The sequence below is a fragment of the Mirounga angustirostris genome, unplaced genomic scaffold, assembly GCF_029215605.1.
Source record: "Mirounga angustirostris isolate CCGP_5_RB_7025 unplaced genomic scaffold, mMirAng1.0.hap1 SCAF_7, whole genome shotgun sequence".
In the NCBI taxonomy this organism is placed as follows: Eukaryota; Metazoa; Chordata; class Mammalia; order Carnivora; family Phocidae; genus Mirounga; species Mirounga angustirostris.
The window spans coordinates 9,293,378-9,319,232 of NW_026991715.1; the positions used below are offsets into that span (position 1 = coordinate 9,293,378).

Genomic DNA, 25,855 nt, shown 5'->3' on the forward strand with positions numbered 1-25,855 from the left:
CTGTAACTGCATTATGAGATCTTGGAAACTGAGCAATGCTTCGGCTTTACTTTGTATTCCCTTACAAGCTAGTTCAGTGTTTTGCCCATGGAACCATAGAATACTTTTTAGACCTAAAGGGACCCTAACGCATCTCTACAAGCCCCTGATAATTTGACATTCTCACTCACACACACACACACACACACACCCCACCACCATCATGCTGCCTTCCTTGGCCTCTCACATTAGAGTCCCTCCTGTCCAGGATGTCTGCTCTCTCCAGAGCACATCTCTCTCCCCCTCTCTCTCTTACCTTCCACCCATACCCCAAGCACATATTGGTTTAAGTCTGGTGCACCTGCAAAAATTGAGGCAAAGGAACACGATCAACCAGCACCCCACGGCCAGGTGGGAGGTGAACCTGGGTGTCCTGAGTCTAATTTCACAGAGGGATGAACAGGCCCAGAAAGTATGGCAGTCTGCCCTAACCCGGGCTTTGCTCCCACCCCCATTTTTGCTTCTCTGCTTAGCAATCAATGGCTGGTCAGTGATCTCAACCAAAGACAGGGGCCCTGGACCCAGCTGGACCAGCCCAGATGCCTGCCTGCCTCCCTGGTTCCTTCTTCAGCACTCTTTCCAGGAGAGAAGCTTGTGAGAAGACAGAAGGCAAATGCAGAGGGACTTCATCTTAGCCTTAAGTGTTGCCCTGGGTGCCCCCCAATAACGACCACAGTCTTAGCAGTGGATAGGGGCAGGAGGGCAAATGAGGAGGGCTCTGAGCACCCCTGGAAGCAGTAAAGGGGCCTACAAATCTGGCAGGGGCAGGACAGCAGCTTTGAAAAAAAAAAAAATGCAGACCTACAGGAAAAGCAGCCTTTTCACCCAGCAGGACATTACTTCCACTAGCTGCTCCTGGGAACTGCTTCCCTCTCTCAGCCCACACTGGGCTGGCCTTGGCTCATGACCATGGGATCTCCACGTGCAGACCATCCTCGCTCACAGAGGCCAGGACATCTCCCCTGTGGGAGGAATGCTACTAGCCTTCTAGTCCTCAGGCCGCCCTGATATACCCCTACACTGACACAAACCTTACCTGCTAACCCTCTGGAGTCTGGTCCCAGACCACAACTTTTTTTAGGCCAACCATACTTAGGGCAAAATTCAGTGTGGCCTGGCTGGAACCCAGCTGTGATGATGTTTTAAATGAATAAATGCATTGATTAATAATTAATAATCAGTGAAGGATATTAGATTCTATGCCCACCAAATACAAGCCTTTTTTTTTTTTAAAGATTATTTTAGAGAGAGAGAGAATGAGCAGGAGGGGCAGAGGGAGAGAGTATTCAAAGCAGACTCTACATTGAGCACAGAGCCCAACACAGAGCTCCATCCCACGACCCCGAGATCACAACCTCAGCCGAAACCAAGAGTCAGATGCTTAACCAACTGCGCCACCCAGGTGTCCCCAAATACAAGGCTTTCTTACAAGCCATCTCCAATGCAGCCTCAGTCCCCCCAAGTAACTGCATTGCTCCAGTCCTAGAATGCCATGCCTGTGCTCCCCACAGCCTCCAGGAACTCTCTGAGACTTGTGCTCAAGCCACCTCCTGGAAGCCCTCCTAGCCATCCTTGCTCTGAGGTCCCATGATGCCCACAGCACATGGCTCTGGGCTATCTCTAGGACATGTCCAGGTAGTCAGGGTCTGGCCAGCAACAAAGCCCAGCAGGAAGGCCCATACCCGGGGTTGGCTGTTTTTTTTTCCCCCTCCTCTAACTTCCTGAAGAAGCTCACAGACCAATGTACACAGGAGAGGACTAAAGACCCAGGCTGTTTCATCGGTGTCTTTTTAGCCTCGTCCCTATGCTGCCACATAACTGAATAGTAAGTTTCAGAATGGAGTCACACAGCATCACCTCAAGGCAAAGAGCAGAAGAGAAGGGATTCAGCCTGCCAGCTCCCTATGCCAAACGGCTGACCCTCAGGCAGGCTTCTCCAGGCCTGCTTGCTGGCCACGTTGATGGAGCCATCTGCTAGAGCAAGTCCAGGACAGGGAGAGACCCAAAGAGTCAACGAATCACAGCAGGGATGGAGAGAAGCTGGGCCTGAGTTAAGGGAAAGGAAGGCTGTTACCAAAATCCACTTCCCGCTCACAGCACCAACTCAGAGAGAAGGCAGAGTAGGCTGGCAACCACCTCCTGAGGCATTTGCCTGGGAAGAAACAGAGAAGCCAGCCAGTGGGAGGGAGCTGGGGGGTGCCTGGGAAGGTTGGGAGGGGAAGAATCCTGCAGGCTCCAAGGGGGGGGTGTCTCTCATCCAGGTTAGGCCCCTGCCTGACCACGAATCAGATGGGACTGGGTGGGGGGGAGGGGAGGTTCTTCTCAGGAGCTCTCAGGTGGATTCTTAATCACACAGCCTCCCTGCTCTTCTCTGCCTGAGCACCAGGGTAGAAGACACAGGGGGAACTTGTCCTGGATCACCTGTCCTCCATCCAGCCTCTATCCCCATCAAGAGATGAGGGGCCTGGCACTCATCATCTTCAATTCTAAAGGCTAGCTGGGCAGAAGGTAAGGAGAAGAGAAGGCCCCTTGAGAAAAATGATTTGGGGGACAGGCTGAGCTTGAGGTCTCCCCTAAAATCTCTGAAGATAAGAACACGCTGCTCCTGAGATCCCTAAGTTTGTGTGCTGCCTGAAGACTGGTATCTCATGCCGGCTGGCCTGGCCTACTCTGGGGAGATGCCCAGCAAGGAGAGGCCTGGGGTAGCACTCCAGTGGTCTGGTTACAGCCTCTCACTCAGCCTCAGGGTCCCACTCTGGTCCAGCCCAACACACCCCGGTTTCCAAGGAGCCCATTCCCCCTCCACCACCACCCAGGCAACTCTGACCAAGCCGGGTTGCCTGAGAAACAGCGCGACAGGTTGTCACCGGCGCTTACAGAAACGGAGACTGTGTGTTCTGGAGGGTTCAGAGAAGAGCAGACTGATTTCTCTGCTCCGGGACAGAGGTTTGGGTGCAGCCATTTTTGCTCTGACCCCCAGAAGAGGCGAAAGAGGCACTGAAAGCCACCAGAGAACAAAAGCTCAAAAACTCAAAAAACCGGTTTCCAAGGAGCCCATTCCCCCTCCACCACCACCCAGGCAACTCTGACCAATGGCCAAAGTGCAGGGGACTCTTAATTCCAAGGTTTAAATAATAGTTAAGTAAGATGTACAAAAAACTGGGACACCTGGGTGGCTCAGTTGGTTAAGCATCTGCCTTTGGCTCAGGTCATGATCCCAGGGTCCTGGGATCAAGTCCCACATCGGGCTCCCTGCTCAGGAAGCAGTCTGCTCTCCATCCCTCTCCATCCACTTCTCCCCTTGCTCTTGCTCAAAAAAATAAATAAAATCTTAAAAAAAAATGTACAAAAAACCTAAACATATGTATCCCTCTGGCTCAGTAACTCCACTCCTGGGAGAAGAAAATTGCATACTTATGTTCACCAAATGACAGATTCTGGTGTTCAGAGCACTGTTCATAACAGCCCCACACTGGAAACAACCCAAATGCCCATCAACAGAAGAACAGATCAACAAATCTGCTCTACTTACACAATGGAATATTTGTACCAAATTGGAATGAAGGATTTATGACTCTATACAATGGCATGGATGAATCTCTCCTGGACATTAAGTAAAATGAAAGAAGCCAAGCAGAAAAGCATACACCGTATGTTCCATTTCTGTGAAATTCACAAAAAGACAAAACGAATTCACGGCTGAAGAAGTGAGGACAGTGCTTGCCTGCTGTGGAAAATGAACGGGAGCGGACATGGGATTTCCGGGGGTGCTCCATTTCTTGTTCTGGATGTACACTTCGAAATTTTTTTCAGAGCTATAAATTTATGATTTGTGCATTTCTGTGTGGATGCTACATTTCAAGTGGAGCAGAGAGAAAGAACCACCAGTATTTCCTGGAGTCTGTAACACTGAAACCAGCCACAAACCCACAACCAGACTCAAGGCAGACCCACTGGTTACACTCACCCTGTCCAGCCAGGACTTCTGGAATCAGACTGAGGAAGGGAGTGCTAGGAGTAGGGGAAGAGCCTGACTCTTGAACCCAGAGGAGAGACACAAGCCAGAATCCCAACATCAAAAGGCACTCTGGAGGTCCTCTATTCCATGCATCCTAGCCCAGGCATCAGCTTTTTCTGTAAAGTATTAGATTGTAAATATTTTAGATTTTTCTGGCCACATACAGTCTCCAACCACATATTCATCTTTATTTTTTTAAATAACTCCTTTAAAATTTAAAAACCATTCTTACTTCTTGGGACTTGCAAAAAGAAACCGAGGGCCAGATTTGACAACCCCTGTGCAACCTAGCCAATGCTAGACTGCCTCTCTAGTACCTCTGACAGATGCTCCCAGTGTCGGTGTAACAAGAGCTTGCCTCATCACCATAAACTGGCATTTAATGATCTGCAACTGGGAGGAGGGAAGCAAGATGGCGGAGGAGTAGGCGACCTTGTTTCCACTGGTCCCCGGAATTGAGCTGGATATCTACCAAACCATCCTGAACACCCACGAAACCAGCCTGAGATGTAAGAAGATACATCTGGATCTCTACAAGCAGAAAAACGCCACCAGGCGCGAGGTAGGAAGGGCTGAATCGTGAATCTGCGGGCAGCTATGGGAAGATAAACAGAAGCGGGAGGGAGCCACCATAAGCTGGTGCCGGGAAAGTGCTATAACAACCGAGCGCAGAAAGCGTCCTGCTCCAAAAGGGGCAAACACTCCAACCGGGCAGGGCTTTAGAGCGGGGCTCAAACAGGATCCAGGAGCTGGGGTGGGAGGGACGCCGGGGGGGGGCCTGGTGGCGAGCGCGCGAACCGGGACCACTCGCTCTTTTAGAGGCACAAAGGGCAGAGACGGGCCGGGGCCCCTGGGTCGACCTCTGTGAAGGTTGCTGTGAGCGTGCACCGTGGGGAGGCTGCGGTTGTCACCGGCGCTTACAGAAACGGAGACTGTGTGTTCTGGAGGGTTCAGAGAAGAGCAGACGGATTTCTCTGCTCCGGGACAGAGGTTTGGGTGCAGCCATTTTTGCTCTGACCCCCAGAAGAGGCGGAAGAGGCGCTGAAAGCCACCAGAGAACAAAAGCTCAAAAACTCAAAAAACCGGTTTCCAAGGAGCCCATTCCCCCTCCACCACCACCCAGGCAACTCTGACCAAGCCGGGTTGCCTGAGAAACAGCGCGGCAGGCCCCTCCCCCAGAAGATAGGCTGGAAGAACAAGAGGGTAACAACCCGAGGGGCCCCATAAAAACTGTAAAACCCCAACACCAGGGGAAAATAGTATATTGAGCTCCAGGCATTGCCTCATGGCTTGTGAATTTTTCAGATACAACTCTCTTTTTCTTTTTATTCTTTCTCTTACGCTTCTTCTGTTTTTTTTTTTCTTTTTACCTTTTTCTCATTTCAGCTAGATGTTCAACATATCAACTTATATTTCATAGTAGCTTTTTAACTTGTACTTTCTCACACCTACATTTTTTTACAGATATATGCTTTAGTGTAGTCCTTTCCCCATTCAATATTACCTTTATATATATACCAGTTTTACTTTCCCTGGATTTCTGGGAAGTAGTGTCCTCTAACAAACAGAACAAAATACACCCAAGAAGAACTGAAACATCCTACTTTGCCCACACTGAGAGATTATAGCCCCCCTTCTCTTCACCCCCTTTTTAAAATTTATAATTTAAAATTTTTTTTAATTTTATAAATTTTATTCTTGGGTTTCATTTTGGCTTTGTTTTTTCAGTGGTGGCTTCCGACCACTCCAGATTTTCCTAGGGTGCATCTTGCCTGGGTCGTGGTTGGTATTTTGGACTCTGTACATTCCCTCAACCATCCCTCAACAGAATGACTAGGAGGAGGAAATCCCAACAAAGAAAAGAACCAGAGACAATGGCCTCTGCCACTGAGCTAACAGATATGGATATAAGAAAGATGTCAGACATAGAATTCAGGGTAGCACTTATGAAATCATTAGCTAGGCTTGAAAAAAACATTTGTGACAATATAGAATCTCTAAGGGCAGAAATGAGATCTAATTGCACTGAACTTAAAAATGCTATGAAAGGGAAGTGGTCTAAACTGGATACTCTTAACAGCTAGGGCAAATGAGAAAGAAGAACGAATTAATGATCTAGAAGATAAGCTGATAGAAAGGAAGGAAGTCAAGGATAGGGGTAAACAACTAGAAGCCCATGAGATCAGTGACACCATGAGATGTTCCAAAGTCAGAATTATTGGGATCCCTGAGGGGGTGGAGAGAGAGAGAGGACTAGAAGGTATACTTGAGCAAATCATAGCTGAGAACTTCCCTAATCTGGGGAAGGAAACAAGTATTCATGTCCAAGAGGCAGAGAGGACCCTTCCCAAGACCAATAAAAATAGACCAATGCCCCGGTATATAATAGTAAAACTTGCTAATCTTAGAGCCAAGGCAGCTATCCTGAGAGCAGCTAGGGGGAAGAGATTTCTTACCTACGGAGGGAGGAACATCAGAATAATGTCAACAGAGACCTGGCAAGCCAGAAAGGGCTGGTAAGACATAATCAGGGTACTAAATGAGAAGAACATGCAACCAAGAAAACTTTATCCAGTAAGGCTGTTATTCAGAACGGATGGAGAGACAAAGAGCTTCCAGGACAGGCAGAAACTGAAAGAATATGTAACCACCAAGCCAGCCCTGCAAGAAATAATAAAGGGGGATTCTATAAAAGTAGAAAGACCCCAAGAGTAACATAGACCAGAAATTTACAATCTATAGAAATGGGCTTTACAGGCAATATGATGGCACTAAATTCATATCTTTCAGTAGTTACTCTCAACATGAACAGCCTAAATGCTCCCATGAAATGGCACAGGGTTGCAGATTGGATACAAAGACAGGACCCATCCACATGCAGTCTACAAGAGACTTATTTGGAACCTAAAGACACCTCCAGATTGAAAGTGAGGGGATGGAGAACCATTTATCATGCCAATAGACCTCAAAAGAAAGCTGGGGTAGCAATTCTCATATCAGACAAATTAGATTTTATTTTATTTTTTAAAGATTTTATTTATTTATTTGAGAGAGAGAGCACAAGAGGGAGGAGCGGGAAAGGGAGAAGCAGACTCCCTGCTGAGCAGGTAGCCCGATGCGGGACTCGATCCCTGGACTCCAGGATCATGACCTGAGCCGAAGGCAGTCGCTTAACCAACTGAGCCACCCAGGCGCCCAGACAAATTAGATTTTAAACCAAAGATTGTAGTAAGAGATGTAGAGGGACACTATATCATACTTAAAGGGTCTATTCAACAAGAAAATCTAAAAGTTGTAAATATCTGTACCCTCAACATGGAGCAGCCAACTACATAAGCCAGATGTTAACCAAAATAAAGCAACATATTGATAATAATACATTTAATAGTAGGAGATCCTAACATTCCACTCTCAGCAATGGACAGATCATCTAAGCAGAAGATCAACAAAGAAACAAGAGCTTTGAAGGACACATTGGACCAGATGGACTTCGTAGATATATGCAGAACATTCCACCCTAAAACAACAGAATGCTAATTCTTCTCGAGCATACTTTCTCTGGAATAGACCACATACTGGGTCACAAATCAGGCCTCAACTGATACCAAAAGATTGAGATTATTCCCTGCGTGTTATCAGAGCACAATGCCTTGAAACTGGAACTCAATCACAAAAAAATTTGGAAGGAATTCAAACATGTGGAAATTAAAAAGCATCCTACCAAAGAATGATTGGGTCAACCAGGAAATTAAGGAAGAACTTAAACAATTCATGGAAACTAATGAGAATGTAAACACATCGGTCCAAAACCTATGGGATACTGCAAAGGTGGTCCTTTCAGCAATGTGGCAGAATACAAAATCAAAACCACAATGAGATACCACCTTACACCAGTTAGAATGGCAAAAATCAACAAGACGGGAAACAACAAATGTTGGAGAGGATGTGGAGAAAGGGGAACCCTCTTACACTTGGTGGGAATGCAAGCTGGTACAACCACTCAGGAAAACAGGATGGAGGTTCCTCAAGAAGTTAAAAATAGAGCTACCCTAGACCCAGCAATTGCACTACTAGGTATTTACCCCAAAGACACAGATGTAGTGAAAAGGAGGAGTACATGCACTCCAATGTTCATAGCAGCAATGTCCACAATAGCCAAACTGTGGAAAGAGCCAAGATGCCCTTCAACAGACGAATGGATAAAGAAGATGTGGTTCATATATTCAGTGGAATATTACTCAGCCATCAGAAGAGTGAATACCTACCATTTGCATCAACACGGATGGAACTGGAGGGGGTTATGCTCAGTGAAATAAGTCAGTCAGAGAAAGACAATTATCATATGGTTTCACTCATATGTGGAATATAAGGAATAGCACAGAGGACCATAGGGGAAGGGATTGAAAATTGAAGGGGGAGAAATCAGAGAGGGAGATGAAACATAAGAGACTATGGACTCCGGGAAACAAACAGGGTTTCAGAGGGGAGGCGGGTGGGGGGATTGGGTCGCTGGGTGGTGGGTATTGAGGGCACATGTTGGGATGAACACTGGGTGTTATACACAACTAATGAATCATTGAACACTACATCAAAAACTAATGATGTATTATACGGTGGCTAATTGAACATAATTTAAAAAAATGAAGGGGCACCTGGGTGGCTCAGATGGTTAAGCGTCTGCCTTCGGCTCAGGTCATGATCCCAGGGTCCTGGGACTGAGCCCCACGTCTGGCTCCCTGCTCAGCGGGGGGCCTGCTTCTCCCCTTTCCTCTACTTCTCCCCCTGCTCGTATTCTCTCTCTCTCTCTCTGTATCTCTGTATCTCGAATGAATTAAAAAAAAGAAGAAAAAAAATTATCTGCACCTGAATCCTTTTATTTATTTATTTATTTATTTGAGAGAGAGAGAGCACATGAGAGGGGGGAGGGTCAGAGGGAGAAGCAGACTCCCCACCGAGCAGGGAGCCCGATGCGGGACTCGATCCAGGGACTCCAGGATCATGACCTGAGCTGAAGGCAGTCGCTCAACCAACTGAGCCACCCAGGTGCCCCTGCACCTGAACTCTTGTGCGGGCTTCTCCAGCCTAAAAAAGCTGATGTGAGTGGTGCCTGGCTGGCTTGGTGGGAAGAGCATGCAACTCTTGATCTTGGGGTTGTGGGTTCAAGCCCCACCTTGGGTGTAGAGATTACTTAAAATCTTAGGGAAAAAAAAAAAAAAGCTGATGTGAGTTTCCATGGATACGTTTTCTGCAAGTCCTGTGAAAAATACACCAGCAGCTACCACCATTGCTAAGCTCCAGCCTGTGAGTACCCCCCACCGCTGCCATTTTCCCAATGCCCTGAGAAAGTGGCCTGATGCCCTGGGTGTGCCAGGTCACCTGTTCTGACAACCCACAGCTCCAAGTTGGATTCAAGAGACAGCTAGCAGTCCTGCAAATAGGAGCATGCCTTTTTGCAGGGATGCCAGGCTTGCAAGGGGGCTTAAAACCAAGCCTCTCTTCTAACCCGGAAAGAGAGGCTTTACAACAACCTGAGGGAATATGAAAGAAGCCCCTTCCAGCTGGCACTTGGATATGAGGAACGGTAATTTAGAGAAGATAAAAGAAATAGGTATTAAAGATTCTTATACACCTAGGTATTCTTCAGAATGGGTATCCATTATATGCTCCTTTTAAGTCTTACCAGTTCCTCCAAGATGCTCCCTCTAGCCTTCTCTCACCCTCTTCTCCCTGTACATGTTCCCCCTTGCTCTTTTCCTTCAGCTCTCCTCCTTCCTTCCTGGGTTCAGTACACCCCCCCCAACGGCAAGCAAGAATTTGCTTTTGAGCAGCCCCCTCTTCCCTTGTTCTGCTCCCCAGCTGCTGCTGTGTAAGGTAGAACCTGCATTCAGAGATGGGTGAGTATTCCAGCCCTGAAACACAGTTCCACTTCTTGTTGCTCAGATTTTCCCTCATGGCTCCTCAGGCTCAGTCAGGACCTCTGGGAAGTGTCCCAGATTGCATACTGGGAATTTGTTAGTTTCCTAACAAACACTCCCAGTAGGTGCCCTACTGTAGGCATGTCAAGGCTGGGTTTCAACTCCCTCCCTCTCCAAACATAAGGCTCTCAGAACCACTAAACGACAGATGGTGGGCTACTTTTCACCAGACTGTCCCAATCTCTTGATCCTATTCAAAGAGGAAGAGAACAGGAGATGGGGTGAGTTTCTTCTATGGCTTGTCTACTACAGGAAAGGAATATAATGGTAGGTAATGGGGATAACCCCATTGGGCACCGTTCTAATTACGGATGTCAATAATTGGAATTGGAATACCAACTTCACAACAACCCTAATGTGTGTGCCACTATCATCTTTATTTTGCAGATGGGGATATGGCAGCACAGTTGTTAAGAAACTAATCCAAGGTCACTCAGAAAGTGACAGATTTGGGGTGCTAAAACAGCCTGGGACCAGCCTCGTGGAAGAATCTCCTTCAGATTATGCCTAGGCAGAGACCTGGATAATTAGGGAGTTATATCTGGGTGAAGCAGTGAGACAAAAGCCGTTTAGGTGGGAGAATATGCCCAAAGACATAGAGGCAACAGCCTGGCATGTGTGTGTCAGACTTCCATTTCAGGCAGATGGTTCTGCTGGCTGCAGGATGGACTGAAATGAGTGCACATGACCCTTTAGGAAACTTTTTGTCCAGCCAGAACCTGATGGGGTCAGATCTAGGATGGCAGGAACAGAGACAGAGAAGGTGGCCTAGATTTGAGGAAATAAAAATCAGCAGGACTTGATGGTTGCAATTTGTTGGGTTTGTTCATTATTTACTCAGCAGATATGTAAGAAGTACTTGCTATATGTCCATCAGCACTATGATAGAGAAGCTGCATGTACAATGTTAACAGCACATTTACCATCCTTGCTCTGTAGAACCTACGATTCAAGTTTGGGCCCAGAGAAGGAGAGGAGGGATTCCAGGGTGCCTTGAAGATTCCATTAGGGCAGGTGGTGTTCCTCAAACCAAACAGTGACCAATTAATGAGGGGTTCAATCATACCAGTGGATCTTGAACAGCATCTTACTTAGGGAAAATAGAACAGAACATATCAGGGTGCCTTGAATGCCATAAGGGAAATTCTGTTTCTGTTATATATGTACAAGTCTGTATTGGATTAACATGTGCAGTGCATTTCTTAGTGAGGGTCGAGTAAACCTTGTAAAACCTTGGGTTATGGAAAACCACACACTTAGAACTCTGAACTCCTTGAAGGGATTGATCATGCCTTACATTTTTGTTCCTGTAAAGTGGATGGATAAATGGATGGGTTATGTATGTATATGATGGATGGAATTAAAATGAATGGGTAGCTGGGTGGATGAATGGATGCATGCATGCGTGCATAGATAGGTAAGTGGACGGTGAATGGAAGCATTATCAATGAAGGCAAAAAAGATCTACAGAAGTCAGTGTAGGGCATGCTGAGTCTGAGGTATCTAAGTGGTCGCAGGACAGTGCTGATGGACATAGAAGTAAAAGTCGCGGGAGAGATCAGGGCTAGGAGGCCGAGGCTCTGCAGGCAGCACTAAAGGAGTTAACTGGGGGCGCCTGGGTGGCTCAGTCGGTTAAGCGGCTGCCTTCAGCTCGGGTCGTGATCCCAGGGTCCTGCTGAGCAGGGAGCCTGCTTCTGCCTCTCCCTCTGCTTATACTCTCTCGCTTGCACTCTGTCTCTCAAATAAATAAATATAAAAATAAAGGGGTTAACCGTTTTGAGGAGAAAAGTTGGGAGGCACGCGAGCCCCCACGCGAGATCCTTAGCCCTCACAGCAACTCCGCGCCACCGCAAGCCCCACCTCGCTGCGTTTCTGCAGCGCACGCCCCCGCCCCCGAGCGCAGCCTCTGAGAAGACGTTCTCACTACCACAAAGGTCTCCGGCTAGAAGGGCCGGAAGTGCACCAGAGCTCGAGCTTGGCCGCCGCACTCCCCCCCGTTTTGGGTCAGTTCCTGCGTACCGGCTCCGGTGAGACCGCCGAATCTCATGTATCTGGCTAACTGGAGCGGCGGTAAGCCGCTCAATGGCTTAAATTGATTCTTTCCACCTCTACTTATTCTCACTAGTCTTTTCTTCTTCGGGCTGGCTGCATGGCCGGCCGGGCTCCCAGCTGTGGCGTCCCCTGGGGCATCATAGAGAATGTGGTCCTCCGTCGGCTCAGTCTACCCCTTCCCGAGTGTGGGTTAGAGCGCCTGCGTCATTTTCTGTCGCCTCGGGCTGGGTGAGGAGTGTCGACACCTGAGGAGGACGCCGCTGGATCGGGTAAACCCGGAGGGAAGCAAGAAACGTCAGGATCTGGGTTTGCAAGTTGAGCCTCAAAGGAAAGTGAAGGCTGCAGCCTGGTTCAGCCCCCGCTGCCCTTGGAGGGCGGCTGAGTCTGGACCGCGGGCTTTCGCGCCTTGAGCTGGAAAAAGCCTGAGGGAAGGGAGGAAGGCATCTCTGCGGGCCTGAGGAGGAAGAGCAGGGTTGAGAACAGCCTTGGGTCACAAGCGTAGCTTGGAGGCAGGCCCGCAAAGCAGTCCCCCAGCTCCTCAGCTCCGAGCTGAGGCATCCACACACACAGACTGCGCATTAAAATGGCTGGCTATGCCACTATTCCTAACCCCATGCAGACCCTTCAGGAGGAAGCGGTTTGTGCCATCTGCCTGGATTACTTCAAGGATCCTGTGTCCATAGGCTGCGGGCACAACTTCTGCCGAGGGTGTGTGACCCAGCTGTGGGGCAAAGATGAGGAAGACAGGGAAGAGGAGGAAGATGAATGGGAGGACGACGATGTGGAGGGGGCCATCGGTGGATGGGACAACTCTATTCGAGAGGTTTTGTACCAGGGCAATGCTGATGAGGAGGTGTTCCAGGACCAAGATGATGAACTCTGGGTTGGTGACGGTGGCGTCAGAAATTGGGACAACGTGGACCAGGAGGAAGAGGAGGAGGAAGACCGGGACTATTACCTGGGAGGCTTGAGACATGACCTGAGAATTGACGTCTACCCAGAAGAGGAGATAATGGAAGAATACGATGAGGACGACCAAGAGCTGTATCCTGACACCCACCTGCCTCCTCCGGCCCCTCCACGTCAGTTCACCTGTCCCCAGTGCCGAAAGAGCTTTACACGTCGCAGCTTTCGTCCCAACTTGCAGCTGGCCAACATGGTCCAGATAATTCGCCAAATGTGCCCCACTCCTTATCGAGGAAGCTGGGGGAATGACCAGGGCATCTGCTCCAAACACCAGGAAGCCCTGAAGCTCTTCTGTGAGGTGGACAAAGAGGCCATCTGTGTGGTGTGCAGAGAATCCAGGAGCCACAAACAGCACAGTGTGGTGCCATTGGAGGAGGTGGTGCAGGAGTACAAGGTGAGAGGCACAAGGGGGAAAGAGGGTGAGGGGTTGAAGGGAGCGGAGAGAAAAGGGGAGCTGGGAGAGATGGGTACTTGCTAGTTGAACCTCTTTTTTGTGAGAGATGAGGGCACAATAATGGAGATGGGCATATGTAGAGAAAGGAGACAAATTGGTTGAGGCCGACTGGCTTCCCCGGGGAAGCTAAGCAAAGACACAACAGTCACCAGAAGCTTACTACTGTTATTCCCTTTGAATCTGAGTATAGGTGACATATCCCTAGTATTTGATTTCCCTCTGTTGAGTCCTGAGTGTGTACGTGACCAAGATCCCAGGACCCTTAACACATAGGAATGGAAAGCCATAATACTTGTAGATAATAGACATTTGGGAACTCAGAGCAGTGTCAAAACAGATGACTGGAGAAAAAACACACATACAAAAAAACATGACTGGTATTGATAGGCTGAAATGCCAGGTTTGAGTCCTGGACAAATTAAGTGCAACTGGACACACCCCCTTCCCAAAGTCTGAGGTTGCTTCCTCACCCATCAGTAGGGTCTGTTTTCCCTACAGAGGGAGGCAGAGGACATAAACATCTTTTTGATGGATCAGAAGCCTCATGCCCTGATCACTCTCCTTTCCTGGTATTTTATCACAGTGAAAGGAGTGAGGGATTTAGGAACAGATGACCTGGCTCTGCCACTTACTGTCTAATCTTGGGCAGGTCTCTACCTCTTAGCTTATTTTCCCCTAGGCTTAAGATTAAGAGATCATGTATGTGAAAGTATTTTATAAACCATAAAGCACTAAGCAGATGTATGCTTTTTTTCATATTCCTCTAACTTGTCTTCTTTTCTTTGGGTTCTGATTTGGTTAATACATTGCCGAGTTACTACAGAGTTGTCTCAATGACAGTTTGAATACTGTCTTCCTTACCAAAAGCCTAGGTGAATGTGACTCCTAGCAGTACCCAAGGAAGGAGAGAATGTCTCAGGCCCGTAAAAGTCTTATCCTGGATATTCATTAGCAGCTGCATACACATTTCAGTGTACTTTACAGTTTATAAAATATTTCCTCATGTTCTCCTATAGCAGTGGTTTTCAAATTGTGGGGGTTGACCAATTAGTGGGTCTTAAAATAAATGGGTCATGCCCAGCATTATTTTAATATTAAACAGAATATATCAGAGTGCATGGAACATATTAAGGTAAACACTGTCTTATGAAACTTTTAAATTTATGTACATGTGTGTATACTTGGTCTGAGAGTAAAATGTATTGCTTACTCTGGATTGCAGTCAAAACATAAACAGAACACTGTCCTAAGACATCGTACATTAGCTACTATCATACTCTTCCAACTTACAGTTACTGGTAAGTGGACACATAAGACACAAATCTTAACTACAAATCACTGCTAATTTCATCAAACGAACTTGACTTTAAGCACAAACCCTAGCACCATGCTTTCCCCAGGGTAACAAAGGTTGCTGCCCCGAGAAACTATGTCCTGTACTTCTGGGTTTTAGTACACTGAAGCTGATGTAAGAACGTAACCTTTCAATCCTCTGTTAGAATTTTCTGAAAGGATTTCAAAACTGAAATTTTAATTGAAAGCCAATTTAGACAGGAGAAAAGAGATGGTCTTTTCAACCAGGGAAGCCAGAGAACACTCTTACTTATAAAGCATACCAGTAAATATAAACCCCAAAACCAAGTAAAACAAATTGGGGATAAACCCTTTCAAAATATAGAATATTTAAAGGGAAATAAAACTTTTATGTTCAACCATATACCAGAATTTAGGTAGATGGTGTTGCCAAACATAGGAATTACATTGAAGAGGTAAAAATTTTTTATGTATGTATAAACTTAGTAATTGATGACATAGTTTTGTTACTGCCTTTCATTGCTCAACATATAACATTACAGTAGCATAATTTAGAATTTTACTGAATAAACTCTCATAATAATAATCATTATAATAAACTATTTTTGTATAATGGTTTATTTAATATTATGCATTATCCATCACACAGTTCTGGGTACAGTGAATTTTTGTCAGCTACCAATTCAACACATTTTTTATCTACTTTGGAGGTAAGCATGCTTTTTAGTTTTAGGGACTGAGTAGAGTGTTGTCACTCACAGACTCAAGGAATAGTCAGTGATTTTTAGGAATAGGAGAGAAAGGCATTCTCTCCCTCACAAATTATATTAGCATTGCAGATATGGCGAAGAGTTATAGTTTACAAAATTATAGTGTATAATGTTAAAAAGAAAAAACATTTCATAAGAAATAAAGTTGGAAAGAACTCCTTGGCTGGTGGGAGTACAAAGATAGAACAAGCAGCATTCAGAGTAAGGCCTATAATTAATGAGGTATGACAGGTTGGGTAGCTGCAGATGTTCACTGTGGGTGGGAACATACTGCTATTTTTATAGCATATCCAAGATAGTTATGTTGTTTTGAGGTCAATGTTCTTTTAAAGTTTAATTTTGTATAAAAAGAGGCTTTTTAGCTCTGAAAAGCTTACTTATTTGCATCTCCCATTTTGTCCATCCCATGAGTTAGAGTTCATCTTGACTCTTCAAGCTAGAATCAGAGGATTATGAAAGTAAGATCATTTATAGATTTGACCAAGGGCACCATTAAATGGTGTCAGGTTTTAGGCGGCAGATGGGTGTATAAAAAGGAAATGAACAAAGATTTCACTTCTTGGGGCTCAGGCATAACTGGATGCCTATATTGCTCTGCCACCCAGCTGCCGCCAATAAAATCACTCATCGTTCTCCAAGAAGGACCAGATGCTTCCACCATCGGTACTCCTTTTTCTGTTTTCTCCTTTGAGGTAGGTAAAGATGGCAGCCAAAAAATTTTTTGAGGCTTTTATCAAGTATATATTCACGTTATGACGCAGAAGATAGGGTGAACTTCTTCAGCTGAGTTACCTGAAAATGTTGGGCAGTGACACCATGCCAAACACTGTTAAATTTATGCTATAACAACAGTGGAGTATTCTGCAAAGCACAATTCTCTGCAGCTTTAAGATTGGACAGTATTGGAATATTAACAGCAATCTTCAAAGGCTATGAAAGCATAGTATTAAATAGCCCTTTTAATTGCAAAGGAGAAAAAAATGGAGAAACTTGTGAAGCCTAGCATTCCAAGTGCTGCCACAACTTTGAGAGGAAATTGAGGAATTCCAGACTTTCTTCATCTACTTCTGCAGTCTTAACTCTGGATTGATGACTGAGTATATCAAACTTCATGTTTTAAAAACATCAGCTCAGCCTTCTTTGCTTAGTTGAGAAGAATCTGATAAAAATGTGCTTTGCTTATGTTTAAAATAGGCTTTAAAAACTCTTGAGTGTGCTGGTTTCATAAGCCTAATACTTGACCACTAAAGACAGTATTTTTGAAGCTGTAGCAAATGAACTGAGTTGGAGGAAAACTATAATATTATAAGGGTATCCATTACAGTAGTGTTTTAAATCTGGGTTTTTGGCAAAAACTGAAGAAAACTGTGTTTAAGATGTACTGTAGCAATCACCACCAGGCATCAGCTTCCATCAACTGGCCCATAATCTACTGGAAATCTTCACCTTTCTGTCAGTTAACCTTTGTGAAAAATGGTAGATTCAATCCCAGTTTGCCTTGATTTTTGAAGATCTGTTCAGAATGCTGTTGAAGAGTATTTTCTGTTACATACTGAGGTTCCTTGGTTGTCAACTGTATTCAGCTGAATTTATGGACAGAACTGATTTTGGAACACCAATGACAAAACAACCCTCTGATTTTGAAACACCACCTAAAGAGAATCTGTACTTTAAAATTTCATAAATTAAAACTTTCAGCAGAATTTAATGCATTGAAGCTTAAAACACATAGACCATGAAATGTCAAAATGCAAGCACCAACATCCCTGCTTGTTTTGAAATACTTTAAGCAAAAAAAAAAAAAGAAATACTTTAAGCAAAACTTACCAAAAATCCAGCTACACATAGCAAACTTATACTAAAAATGTCCAATTTGCTTGGCCATCTTTGAAGGACTAGATTCATAAAAGTTATTTCAAGAAAAAAAACATGAAATATCCAGAACTATTTGTTCTTGACGTTGTTCTTAAAATCTACCCGTGGTAGCTTTTGGAAAGAATGTTTTCACTGATATTTGGTCCTCACTGAAAGAACTTCAAGAGGAGTATGTAGAACTCAAAAGTCTGATTGTTTTGACTAGAAACTTCCAGATAAAGACTCTAGAGAAATTGGGATATAAAATGTCTAAAAAGATGAGAAGAATTCATTCCGTTTTCTCTTTACATCTTAAAAGCTTTTTTGGGGGGAGGGGGTATATCTAGCTCTGCGGAGAAAGCAGTACCAGAGTATTGTTAAAGCAGCTTGTGTTTTGTTACATCTTCTACACCACCTAGGAAAGAAAAGTTAAGGCTTAACAGTGACTGGGTTATCACATCATCTGAATAAATTTTGCCTTACAAAATTACCGTTGCTTTGATTTTTAGTCATGATACTTAATTGTGAAATTTTAAATAGCACTGAAGGTGGGAAAATGTGAGATTTTTAGGTAATATGAGAAGTAGAGCTATGGGTTACAAAAACATTGAGAAAAACTGGTATATTCATATTCACCAGATACTCATCTGTTTAATGAATGTTTTCCCTACTAGGTTCAGCTGTTGACTGCTGTATCACAAGTCAGACTGTTTAAACTTGCTCCTCGCTACTCCTGTGGCTGTACCTGGGACCTCATCTTTACACAGACTTGCTACACATCTGAAATCCTCATCTCCAGTTGCACTATGACCTTAGCTCTTAGCCTTCTAGTGCAGTCAAACACACTCCAGTTATACCTGCCCTTCAGTTTTATGGAGGCCACAGTTCCACTGACTCCTAATTTTTTTCCTTCCCAATTTAATAGACACTTGCTAGCCTTAATTATTATCCCACTGAGCCTGGACCTTATGAGTAGTCGGGACTTTTAAGAACTGATCCACACTGTAGCCTAGATCTATGTTTCTCAACCTCAGCACTATTGACATTTTGAGTAAGATAATTATTTTCGGGGGAGGGGGGCTGTCCTGTGCACTGTAGGATGCCTAGCAGCATCCCGGGACTCTACCCACCAGATGTAAGTAGCACTCCCCCACCAGCTGTGAAAACCACACATATCTCCCAACATTTCCAAATGTCTTGTGGAGAGGGGTGAGAGAAACAAAATCATCCGTGGTTGAGAACCATTGGTCTCTACTCAGGGAAAGTGGTCAAATCCACAGATGTGCCATTACCAGCTTTACATATGTCCTATAGCCAGTGACTGACCTACATGTTTAAAAGTGTTGAATGGAAGAATAGCTCCACCTAGCTAGAACCTTATTAAACGCAGTCTTAGTGGATTAATTGATACGACTCATACTTCTCCCAGCTCTTGGCAGGCAGGTGGCAGAGTCAGCAGACCTTTTTTTAAACCAGAGCTGCCTCTGTCACTGCCATTTGGGAGAACAGGGGCTATGACAGATAAAGCAGTATATGAAATGAAGATCTAGAAATGATGAGTAAGGCAATCACTTCAGCAAACATCAGTTTCAGCAGAGCCAATCACTTTGACAGTCATTTTTTTTGCTTTGGTTTTTAAGTATTATGCAGAACTTATAAAACCAGAACCTGTCTGTTCCTGTTGGTGTGTGTGGCCCTGGAATCACACATATAACATCAGCTCCTAAAGCACTTCCTTAAAACCTAGGTCTCCTGCCACTGGCCATCAACCTCTGGCCCCTATGCCATGCCTCCAGAAATCTTTATAGGACCTAGAGTTCTATGCTATTCTCCACCCCCAATCCCTGACCCCCCGCCCCCGAAAGTTATCCTGTAATAGTGAGGTTATTACATTTACCAACTGCTAAAATAGGGTAACAAATAGGGGGACATAAGACAGCCTGCTGTACCAGGTCTAAAAGGACTTTGCAACAATGGAAGTGTTCTCAATCTGTGCTGTTTGATGTAGTAGGTATCATTAGCTACCTTGAGCTTGAGCTCTTGAAATGTGTCTAGTCCAACTCAGGAACTGAATTTTTAATTGTATTTAATTTTAATTAATTTGAAATAGCCATACATGGCTAGTGGCTGTCAAATCACAATGAATTGTACAGTTCCATAGAAATAAGACAGGTTGAATTCTGGTCCTTTCTAGGACTCTCAGGAGTAGAAGCAAGTCCACAGGGAAGATGAAAAAGAAGTGGGAACTCTCTTTTCCCAATCAAGAGAGGTAGGCTCAAAGGTGGTATTTTGGGGCATAGAAGAAAATATTTAAAAGAAGGCCTTCTTGTATTTTTTAAAAATGTGACTAAAACAGTCTTGAACCAGTTCCACTTGTGATTCATGTGGATCACATGTGAGAAATGTGATAGAGGAGAACTCTAATAGGAAGTAGCTAAAAAACAAACCGTTTTACCCTCTTCCCAAAAAAGAGCCGGGGCTGGGGCCTCAAAATAGGAGGAATATAAGAATAAATAAGGTTTTATTTGGTGCCTGACTTTTTGACAATGGGATGTGGGGCAAAACCTAGCATTAAAGTAGGTAAGTGGGTTCTTCCCTTTCTCCTCTCACACCTAAATCCTGACAGGGTGATAAAGAAATCATGGAGTCCTAGAAGGGAAAGCAGTCTGTACTGGTAGTGATAATGAGAAAAGAGGAAGTGAGAGGTTTTCGGAATAACGGGGCTGAAAAGGAGGAGACTGTGAGAACTAAAAGTGGTGACAAATTTAACTTTTAATGATATAGTCTTTGCCCACGAACCATAGTCCTCAGAGGTACAGTCTGAGAACCCTGGGCAGGGGGAAATAGCTCATCTTGGCATGTGAGAAGTTGGAGGAGGAGATGTGACAGTAGACCAGCAAAGAAGGAAGGAAGAGTTACTACTCTTCTCCCCACCTCTATCCCTCCCAAAGGAGGAAAATGAGCTAGAAATAGCCTTAAAAAACAGGAAGGGGCTTATTCTTATTCGTCCATAGCTTAGGCCTTCCTAATCTTTTACCCCATCCTAAAGGACTCAGATGCAGAGTTGGTCAGAGACTTCTGATTGACAATTCCACTTGGTACCAAGCAGGGCCCCACAAAAATGAAGGACAAAGGTCACCTGGAAGAGGATCACTGGAGGTCACACCCCCTTTCTGTCTGCATTTCTTAAGCACATAGAATCCTCTCTCTCCCCCTCCAGCAGAGGATGGAATTTCTCAGCAAGCTCTGGTTATTTAACCCAAGTATGAGCAGGAAGGACTGTTTCCTCTTCAGCCTTCTTATCTTGTGGTAAGTAGCCAGCCTCAAAGTTCCATTTCAACATATTCTCCCAACCCTAGTTCTTATCAAATTCTCTTCCAGGTAAAAAGCTGAAAAAAAGGGCACCCTGGGTCACCTTTTGTTTCTCCCTACCACCTAATGGTGTTCTAAATCCTTTAACAAGCTAGAGGCTTGCCTTCTCCTAGCATGTTTATAATTCTGCCTGGACTACAGTCCAGACCTGCCTGGGTCATGCCCACTTCCACAACCTCTGACTGCATATCTGCTGAAGCACCTAGGGTCTGGGGAATCCCACAGTCCATCTCCCAGGGAAAACACAACAGAATGCCTTAGCAGCTTTCTAGGGGACTGTTAGACCTCAGATTTCTGCCTAAGATGGACACTAAATATTTATCAAGAGACATAAAGAAATGATACATGGTTTTTTGATAACATCTGTTCCCGGCATTGATTTAAGATCACATCCCTACCTCTCACCAGGAATAATGGAACAGAACCTAAGAATAGAACTTCCCCTGTTTCCTTCCAACCTTTTTAAACTTAATTCTTTAGGTCTCATCATGAAATAGTTTCTATAATCAGAGCCCAATTCTAGATACTGGAGTGAAGAAGGTGGGGTAGGGAGGAGAGATATGGATTAGATGAAATGTTGACTCACTCATAAGGCCAGTAGGAAGTTCTCAGTGCCTCCTTTTATAGGACTCTCATGACTCTCCTACAGATCCTCCTGTCCAGCTTCTAAACTCTTCTTTCTAGTCTCACTCTTCCGACCTACCCTCCACTCTGACAACAAATGACCGTCAGCAAAATCAAGTCTAGGCAGGAGAGGGATTACGATAATCCTAAAGAGACAGTCCTAGGCTTCAGGACAAAATTCCTTACTAGTCAACTCCTCGATAGGGGCTTCTTGATCACCTTGGGTTTCACTCTATCCTACCTTCCCATTTGAAACCATCTCCCAAACCTCTGCATGCAAACCACTCTTAACACCTCTTCCCCATGGTGATCCCTCTGCCTGAAACACCCTTTAACTACTTGCCCTTAACTACTTAGCCTATGACGCTAGTCACCAAGATTAGAATCTTCCACAACCAAACCCTCCACCAGCAAATGCAGCCCAAACAGACCAGTCCCTGACCTCAGGGCACTGAGGAAAAGCCCTGAGGGATTCAAATAAGGGCAAATTGAACTAAGTGCTGTGAAGGCCCCGAACACCATCACCATGAGGGCATGAAACAAGGAACCTAACCTAGACTTGAGGGTCACAAGAGGGTTTCCCTGATGTGGCAACCTAAGTTGAGACCTGAAGGAAACTTAGATTAACTAAGAAAAGTGAGGGTGGGATATGGTGGGCCTTCCAGGCAGAATAATGTGTGTGTTCTGTGTGGGAGAGAACTGACAGTTGGAAGAGCATGGGAGAGCCAGGCTAGCCACAAAAGGAGTATGGGGCATGCCAATGCCAACCACACTGAATCTGCAGAGGAACAGCAAAATGAAGGGAAGCCACTTGCTTTAGCTGACAGAGGCCCTCTGGTCTTGGCCACAGCCCTTTCCCTCAGCCCCTCACCTATCACCCACAATAATCCTCACCACCTCATGGAAGGGAAGACCTGTCTCATCTCCTGAATGCTGGCAGGAGGGAATAGAGGCCTCTGTTCCTAGAAGAGGTCATAGGCCTCTAGCAGGGAAACGAGAGGGGCTTCTTCCAGCTGTGTCGATCTTAGGGATTCCCAGCAGAAAAGGAATGGTGAGAAGGACTTACCCCCCCTTTTTTTAATTTTATAAATTTATTTGACAGAGTCAGCGAGAGAGGAAACACAAGCAGGGGGAGCTGGAGCGGGAGAAGCAGGCTCCCTGATGAGCAGAGAAGCCCATGTGGGGCTCAATCCCAGGACGCTGGGATCATGACCTGAGCTGAAGGCAGACGCTTCACGACTGAGCCACCCAGGCACCCCAGGGACAGACTTCCTTAGAAGAGCATTTCCAATTTCTCTCCTTTGTTTACCTTGTCTGGGCCTGAAGGTGGTACCAGTGGGGACATGGGAGAGGACGGGCAGCCCAAGGGATGGGACCAGAAGTGGGTGGGGAACTTACCAGAGGGGTGGCCTGAGGAGCACAAAGAAGACTCTGCAGATTAACTTTCCCCAATTTCTCCCAAGGTCAGGTGGGGCCCTCCAGCAGGTTTCCACCTCCCAGAGGCCAGATCAAAGACACGTGTAATGAAAAGGCCCAGAGGCCCTACCGATGCCTACAGAGGCAGCAGACTGTTATGGGAAGCAGGCGGCTTATTCTTAAGATGCATCCCGCAGCCGAGAGAAGTCATCCCACTGGAAGGGGCCAGGCTTGAGGAGTGAGTAGTCCAGGTGGGCCCATACGCCTAGCAGGGAGCTGCGGGGCCCCAGAGGGAAGCAGGCATGTATGGGGCTTAACTCTAGCTTGGGCTGAAGAGGGGAAGGCTCCCGCTGCACCCGGTCCCTGCACCCAACCCCTGCACCCAACTACACCCAAAGTGTCCGGAGACTCAGGGCCAGGCCTCCCTCGATTCAGGAAGGCCCCTCGGTGGTTTTGTGGCTTGCCGGCATCCTCTCCAAGAGAAGGGAGGCCAGGCACTGATTGGAGGAAAACTTCCGAGGTGGAAAGCCCAATCCTGTGGTCCGGTCGTCCGGAAGTCCATTACATCCCATTCCTCCCTCTCCACTGGCATTGCCAGATCGGTGCTGGTGGGCTCCAATGCAAAACCCGAGTTCCTGCCTCGGCCCAACAGGAGGGGGCGCTGCCAGAACCGTCTCAAAGAGTATGGGGCTGGCGTAGGGCGAGGCCCTCGGGTTGCGGGAAGCCAAAGACAGCTACAGAAATCTCGGTCTGGTCTCGGTAGCCCGAGGGGAGGACTCGAAGAAGGGGTCCGCCCAGAGGGGGCCTGGGGAGGGCGGGGCTAGCCTGGGAACCAACCGTTTCTGGAAAAGGGCCGGGCGGTGCCGAAAGGTCGCGTTCTAGAGCAGGCCTGAGACCTGGGAGGCTCGTTTTAAACCTGCACTCCTGGGAATGCCTGGGTGGCTCAGACGGTTAAGCGACGACCTTCGGCTCAGGTCATGACCCCGCATGGGGCTCCTTGTTCAGTACGGAGCCTGCTTCTCCCTCTGCCTGCCACTCCCCCTGCTTGTACGCTCTCTCTGATAAACAAACAAACAAAATAAACCTGTACTCCTGGCCCTACCTCAGGGATGTTGATTCCACAGGGGCTCCGTGGGAACATTCAAGAAAACAGAGAGCCAAATGAGGTTTCTCGAGGGGTAAATATGACTAAGGAATGATCTCTTTAGAGAGTATAGGTAGGAGATAAAGGAAGTGTGTTCTTGAACTGAGAGCAAATCCTCTGCATGTACAGGCCAACAGCCAGGGGAGTGAGTGTTTGCACTGCGCATCTCCACTTGAAGATGCGCCGAATCTCTCACCTCCCCATTTGTCCCAACCGCCCAGAGTACTTGGCATGACCCGAGCTATGAACAGCGAGCTGGATATTGGTGTGGGTGAAGGTAGGGGTCTCTCATGACCACAGGACAAACAAAACATGTGAGTCGGGGTGCAGTTCGAGTTTAGTGTTGCTAAAGAGAAAAGACAAGTGATGTACACAACCGGGACCCTTGAAACATAGGCCCGCACCCTGAGAAGCCACAGTCCTTCTCCACGCCTGCCGGCCCTGTCAACTGCCCCTCACCTCCATCCCACTGTTTGGTTTTCAGCAGCTCCAAAACTCCAGCTCAGGACTTTTGGCACTGACTCCTTCCCCGCCCCCCACCTCGCCCCGCCCCCGTCATATTCGGTCCCTCTGACTGGAACCTTATCCTCCCATATATCCACAGGGCTGTCTCCTACTTCTCCTTCCTCTTTGCTCCAATTTCCCTCTCAATCTGCTTTCCACTCACCCCATCAAATGTACACTCCAAGAACACCAAGTCCTCACCGTCTTGCTCACAGCTGTATCCCCCAAGACCTAAAACAAGAGCTAGGTAGTTTAAGTTTGCCTGCATTTACTCTGCCAGGCATTGCTCTGGACGCTTAAACCTATCTTAACTCATTTACTCTCCTCAACACCACTTTCGGTAGGTACTATTATTTCCAACCTCGTTTCACAGATGTGAAAATACGTGTTACAAACAAAATAAATACGTATGTATAATCTCCCCTTATTTTGCATAGATGACAGCGACTGCTATCACCCTGGTCTGTGCCTCTCCCCCTTTAAAAAAATTTGTGACAAGGGCGCTATCTGCCAGCATCATCTCTTAATACCAAGGATGTGCGGTAGTGGGAGGCACCACATATTCACATACCATGCGGTTAAATGGGAGGCCGGTAGGCAGCCCGGGAACCACGTTCCACTGTTTCCCAGTCTGAGGGCACCTCCTTGGGGGCACGCCTGGACCCGCAGACCGGCCGACCTTTCTGTGAGGTGGTGAGGCTCAGAGCCGGCTTTCGACCCGAGTCCGCAGAAGTCAGAACCCGGAGGCCTTTCCTCTCCTTCTAGTTTCTGCGACGCCTCTCCGCACTCCTGCCACGGCGAGAGCTGGGTGGCCGACAAGCAGCCCACAGGCTGATTTTTCGTTCCGTAACCCATTCCTGTCTGAACTTCTGCCTGGACTAAGTCCTTCCGGACAGGGAGTGCCTCAGTCAATTCCCTCAGAGCAAAAACCTCTTGAGGGAGCAGCTGTCCACTGCGATGGAAATCTGTCAGGGTTTAGTAGTTCACCTGAGCAGTGTACTTTAAAAGCTGACTACCATATTTTTCATATTGCTTACCGTTACTCACAGTTCTCACCTCGAAATTAAGCTCCCTCAGCGTCGCCCTCCGAGGCACCAAGCGGAAAGGGCGGGGCTCGCGCTGTGCCACGTGGGGGCAGTGAAGGCGCAGGGCGATCCTTATGGGAATATGCTGTGCGCTTACCGTCTTCCGCTTCTTACACATCATGCCCCAGTGTACGTTTGAGGGGCCTTTTTAAACGCTTGGTGGGGTTGGTTTCAGCATGTTTTTGTATAGCACTGCCAAACTGTTGCGTAGCGAGGGAACCATGAAGTTTTGTCTTTCACCTCGCCCTTTGCCCTACGTGGCGCCGCC

At 46.5% G+C, this 25,855-nt stretch overlaps 1 protein-coding gene and 1 long non-coding RNA gene across 3 annotated transcripts; one reads left to right on the forward strand and one right to left on the reverse strand.

Moving 5' to 3' along the window:
• The first annotated feature begins 4,313 nt into the window (after positions 1-4,313).
• TRIM52 (tripartite motif containing 52) lies at positions 4,314-21,043 on the forward strand. Of its 2 annotated transcripts, none has more exons than XM_054511116.2 (3): positions 4,314-4,619; positions 4,877-13,444; positions 18,117-21,043. In XM_054511116.2, exons 2-3 carry the CDS (start codon positions 12,668-12,670, stop codon positions 18,429-18,431), a joined length of 1,092 nt encoding a protein of 363 aa, XP_054367091.1. In that variant the 5' UTR covers positions 4,314-4,619; positions 4,877-12,667; the 3' UTR covers positions 18,432-21,043. The 2 variants fall into 2 exon arrangements, with proteins under 2 accessions (XP_054367091.1, XP_064451857.1); XM_064595787.1 differs by lacking the exon at positions 18,117-21,043 and adding an exon at positions 16,194-16,313.
• Positions 13,554-25,839, reverse strand: LOC135365333 (uncharacterized). The gene is made up of 2 exons (XR_010412952.1): positions 24,666-25,839; positions 13,554-17,857 (listed from the first exon to the last, which is right to left on the reverse strand). It is a non-coding gene; the product is annotated as an uncharacterized LOC135365333 (long non-coding RNA).
• Positions 25,840-25,855: the final 16 nt, after the last annotated feature.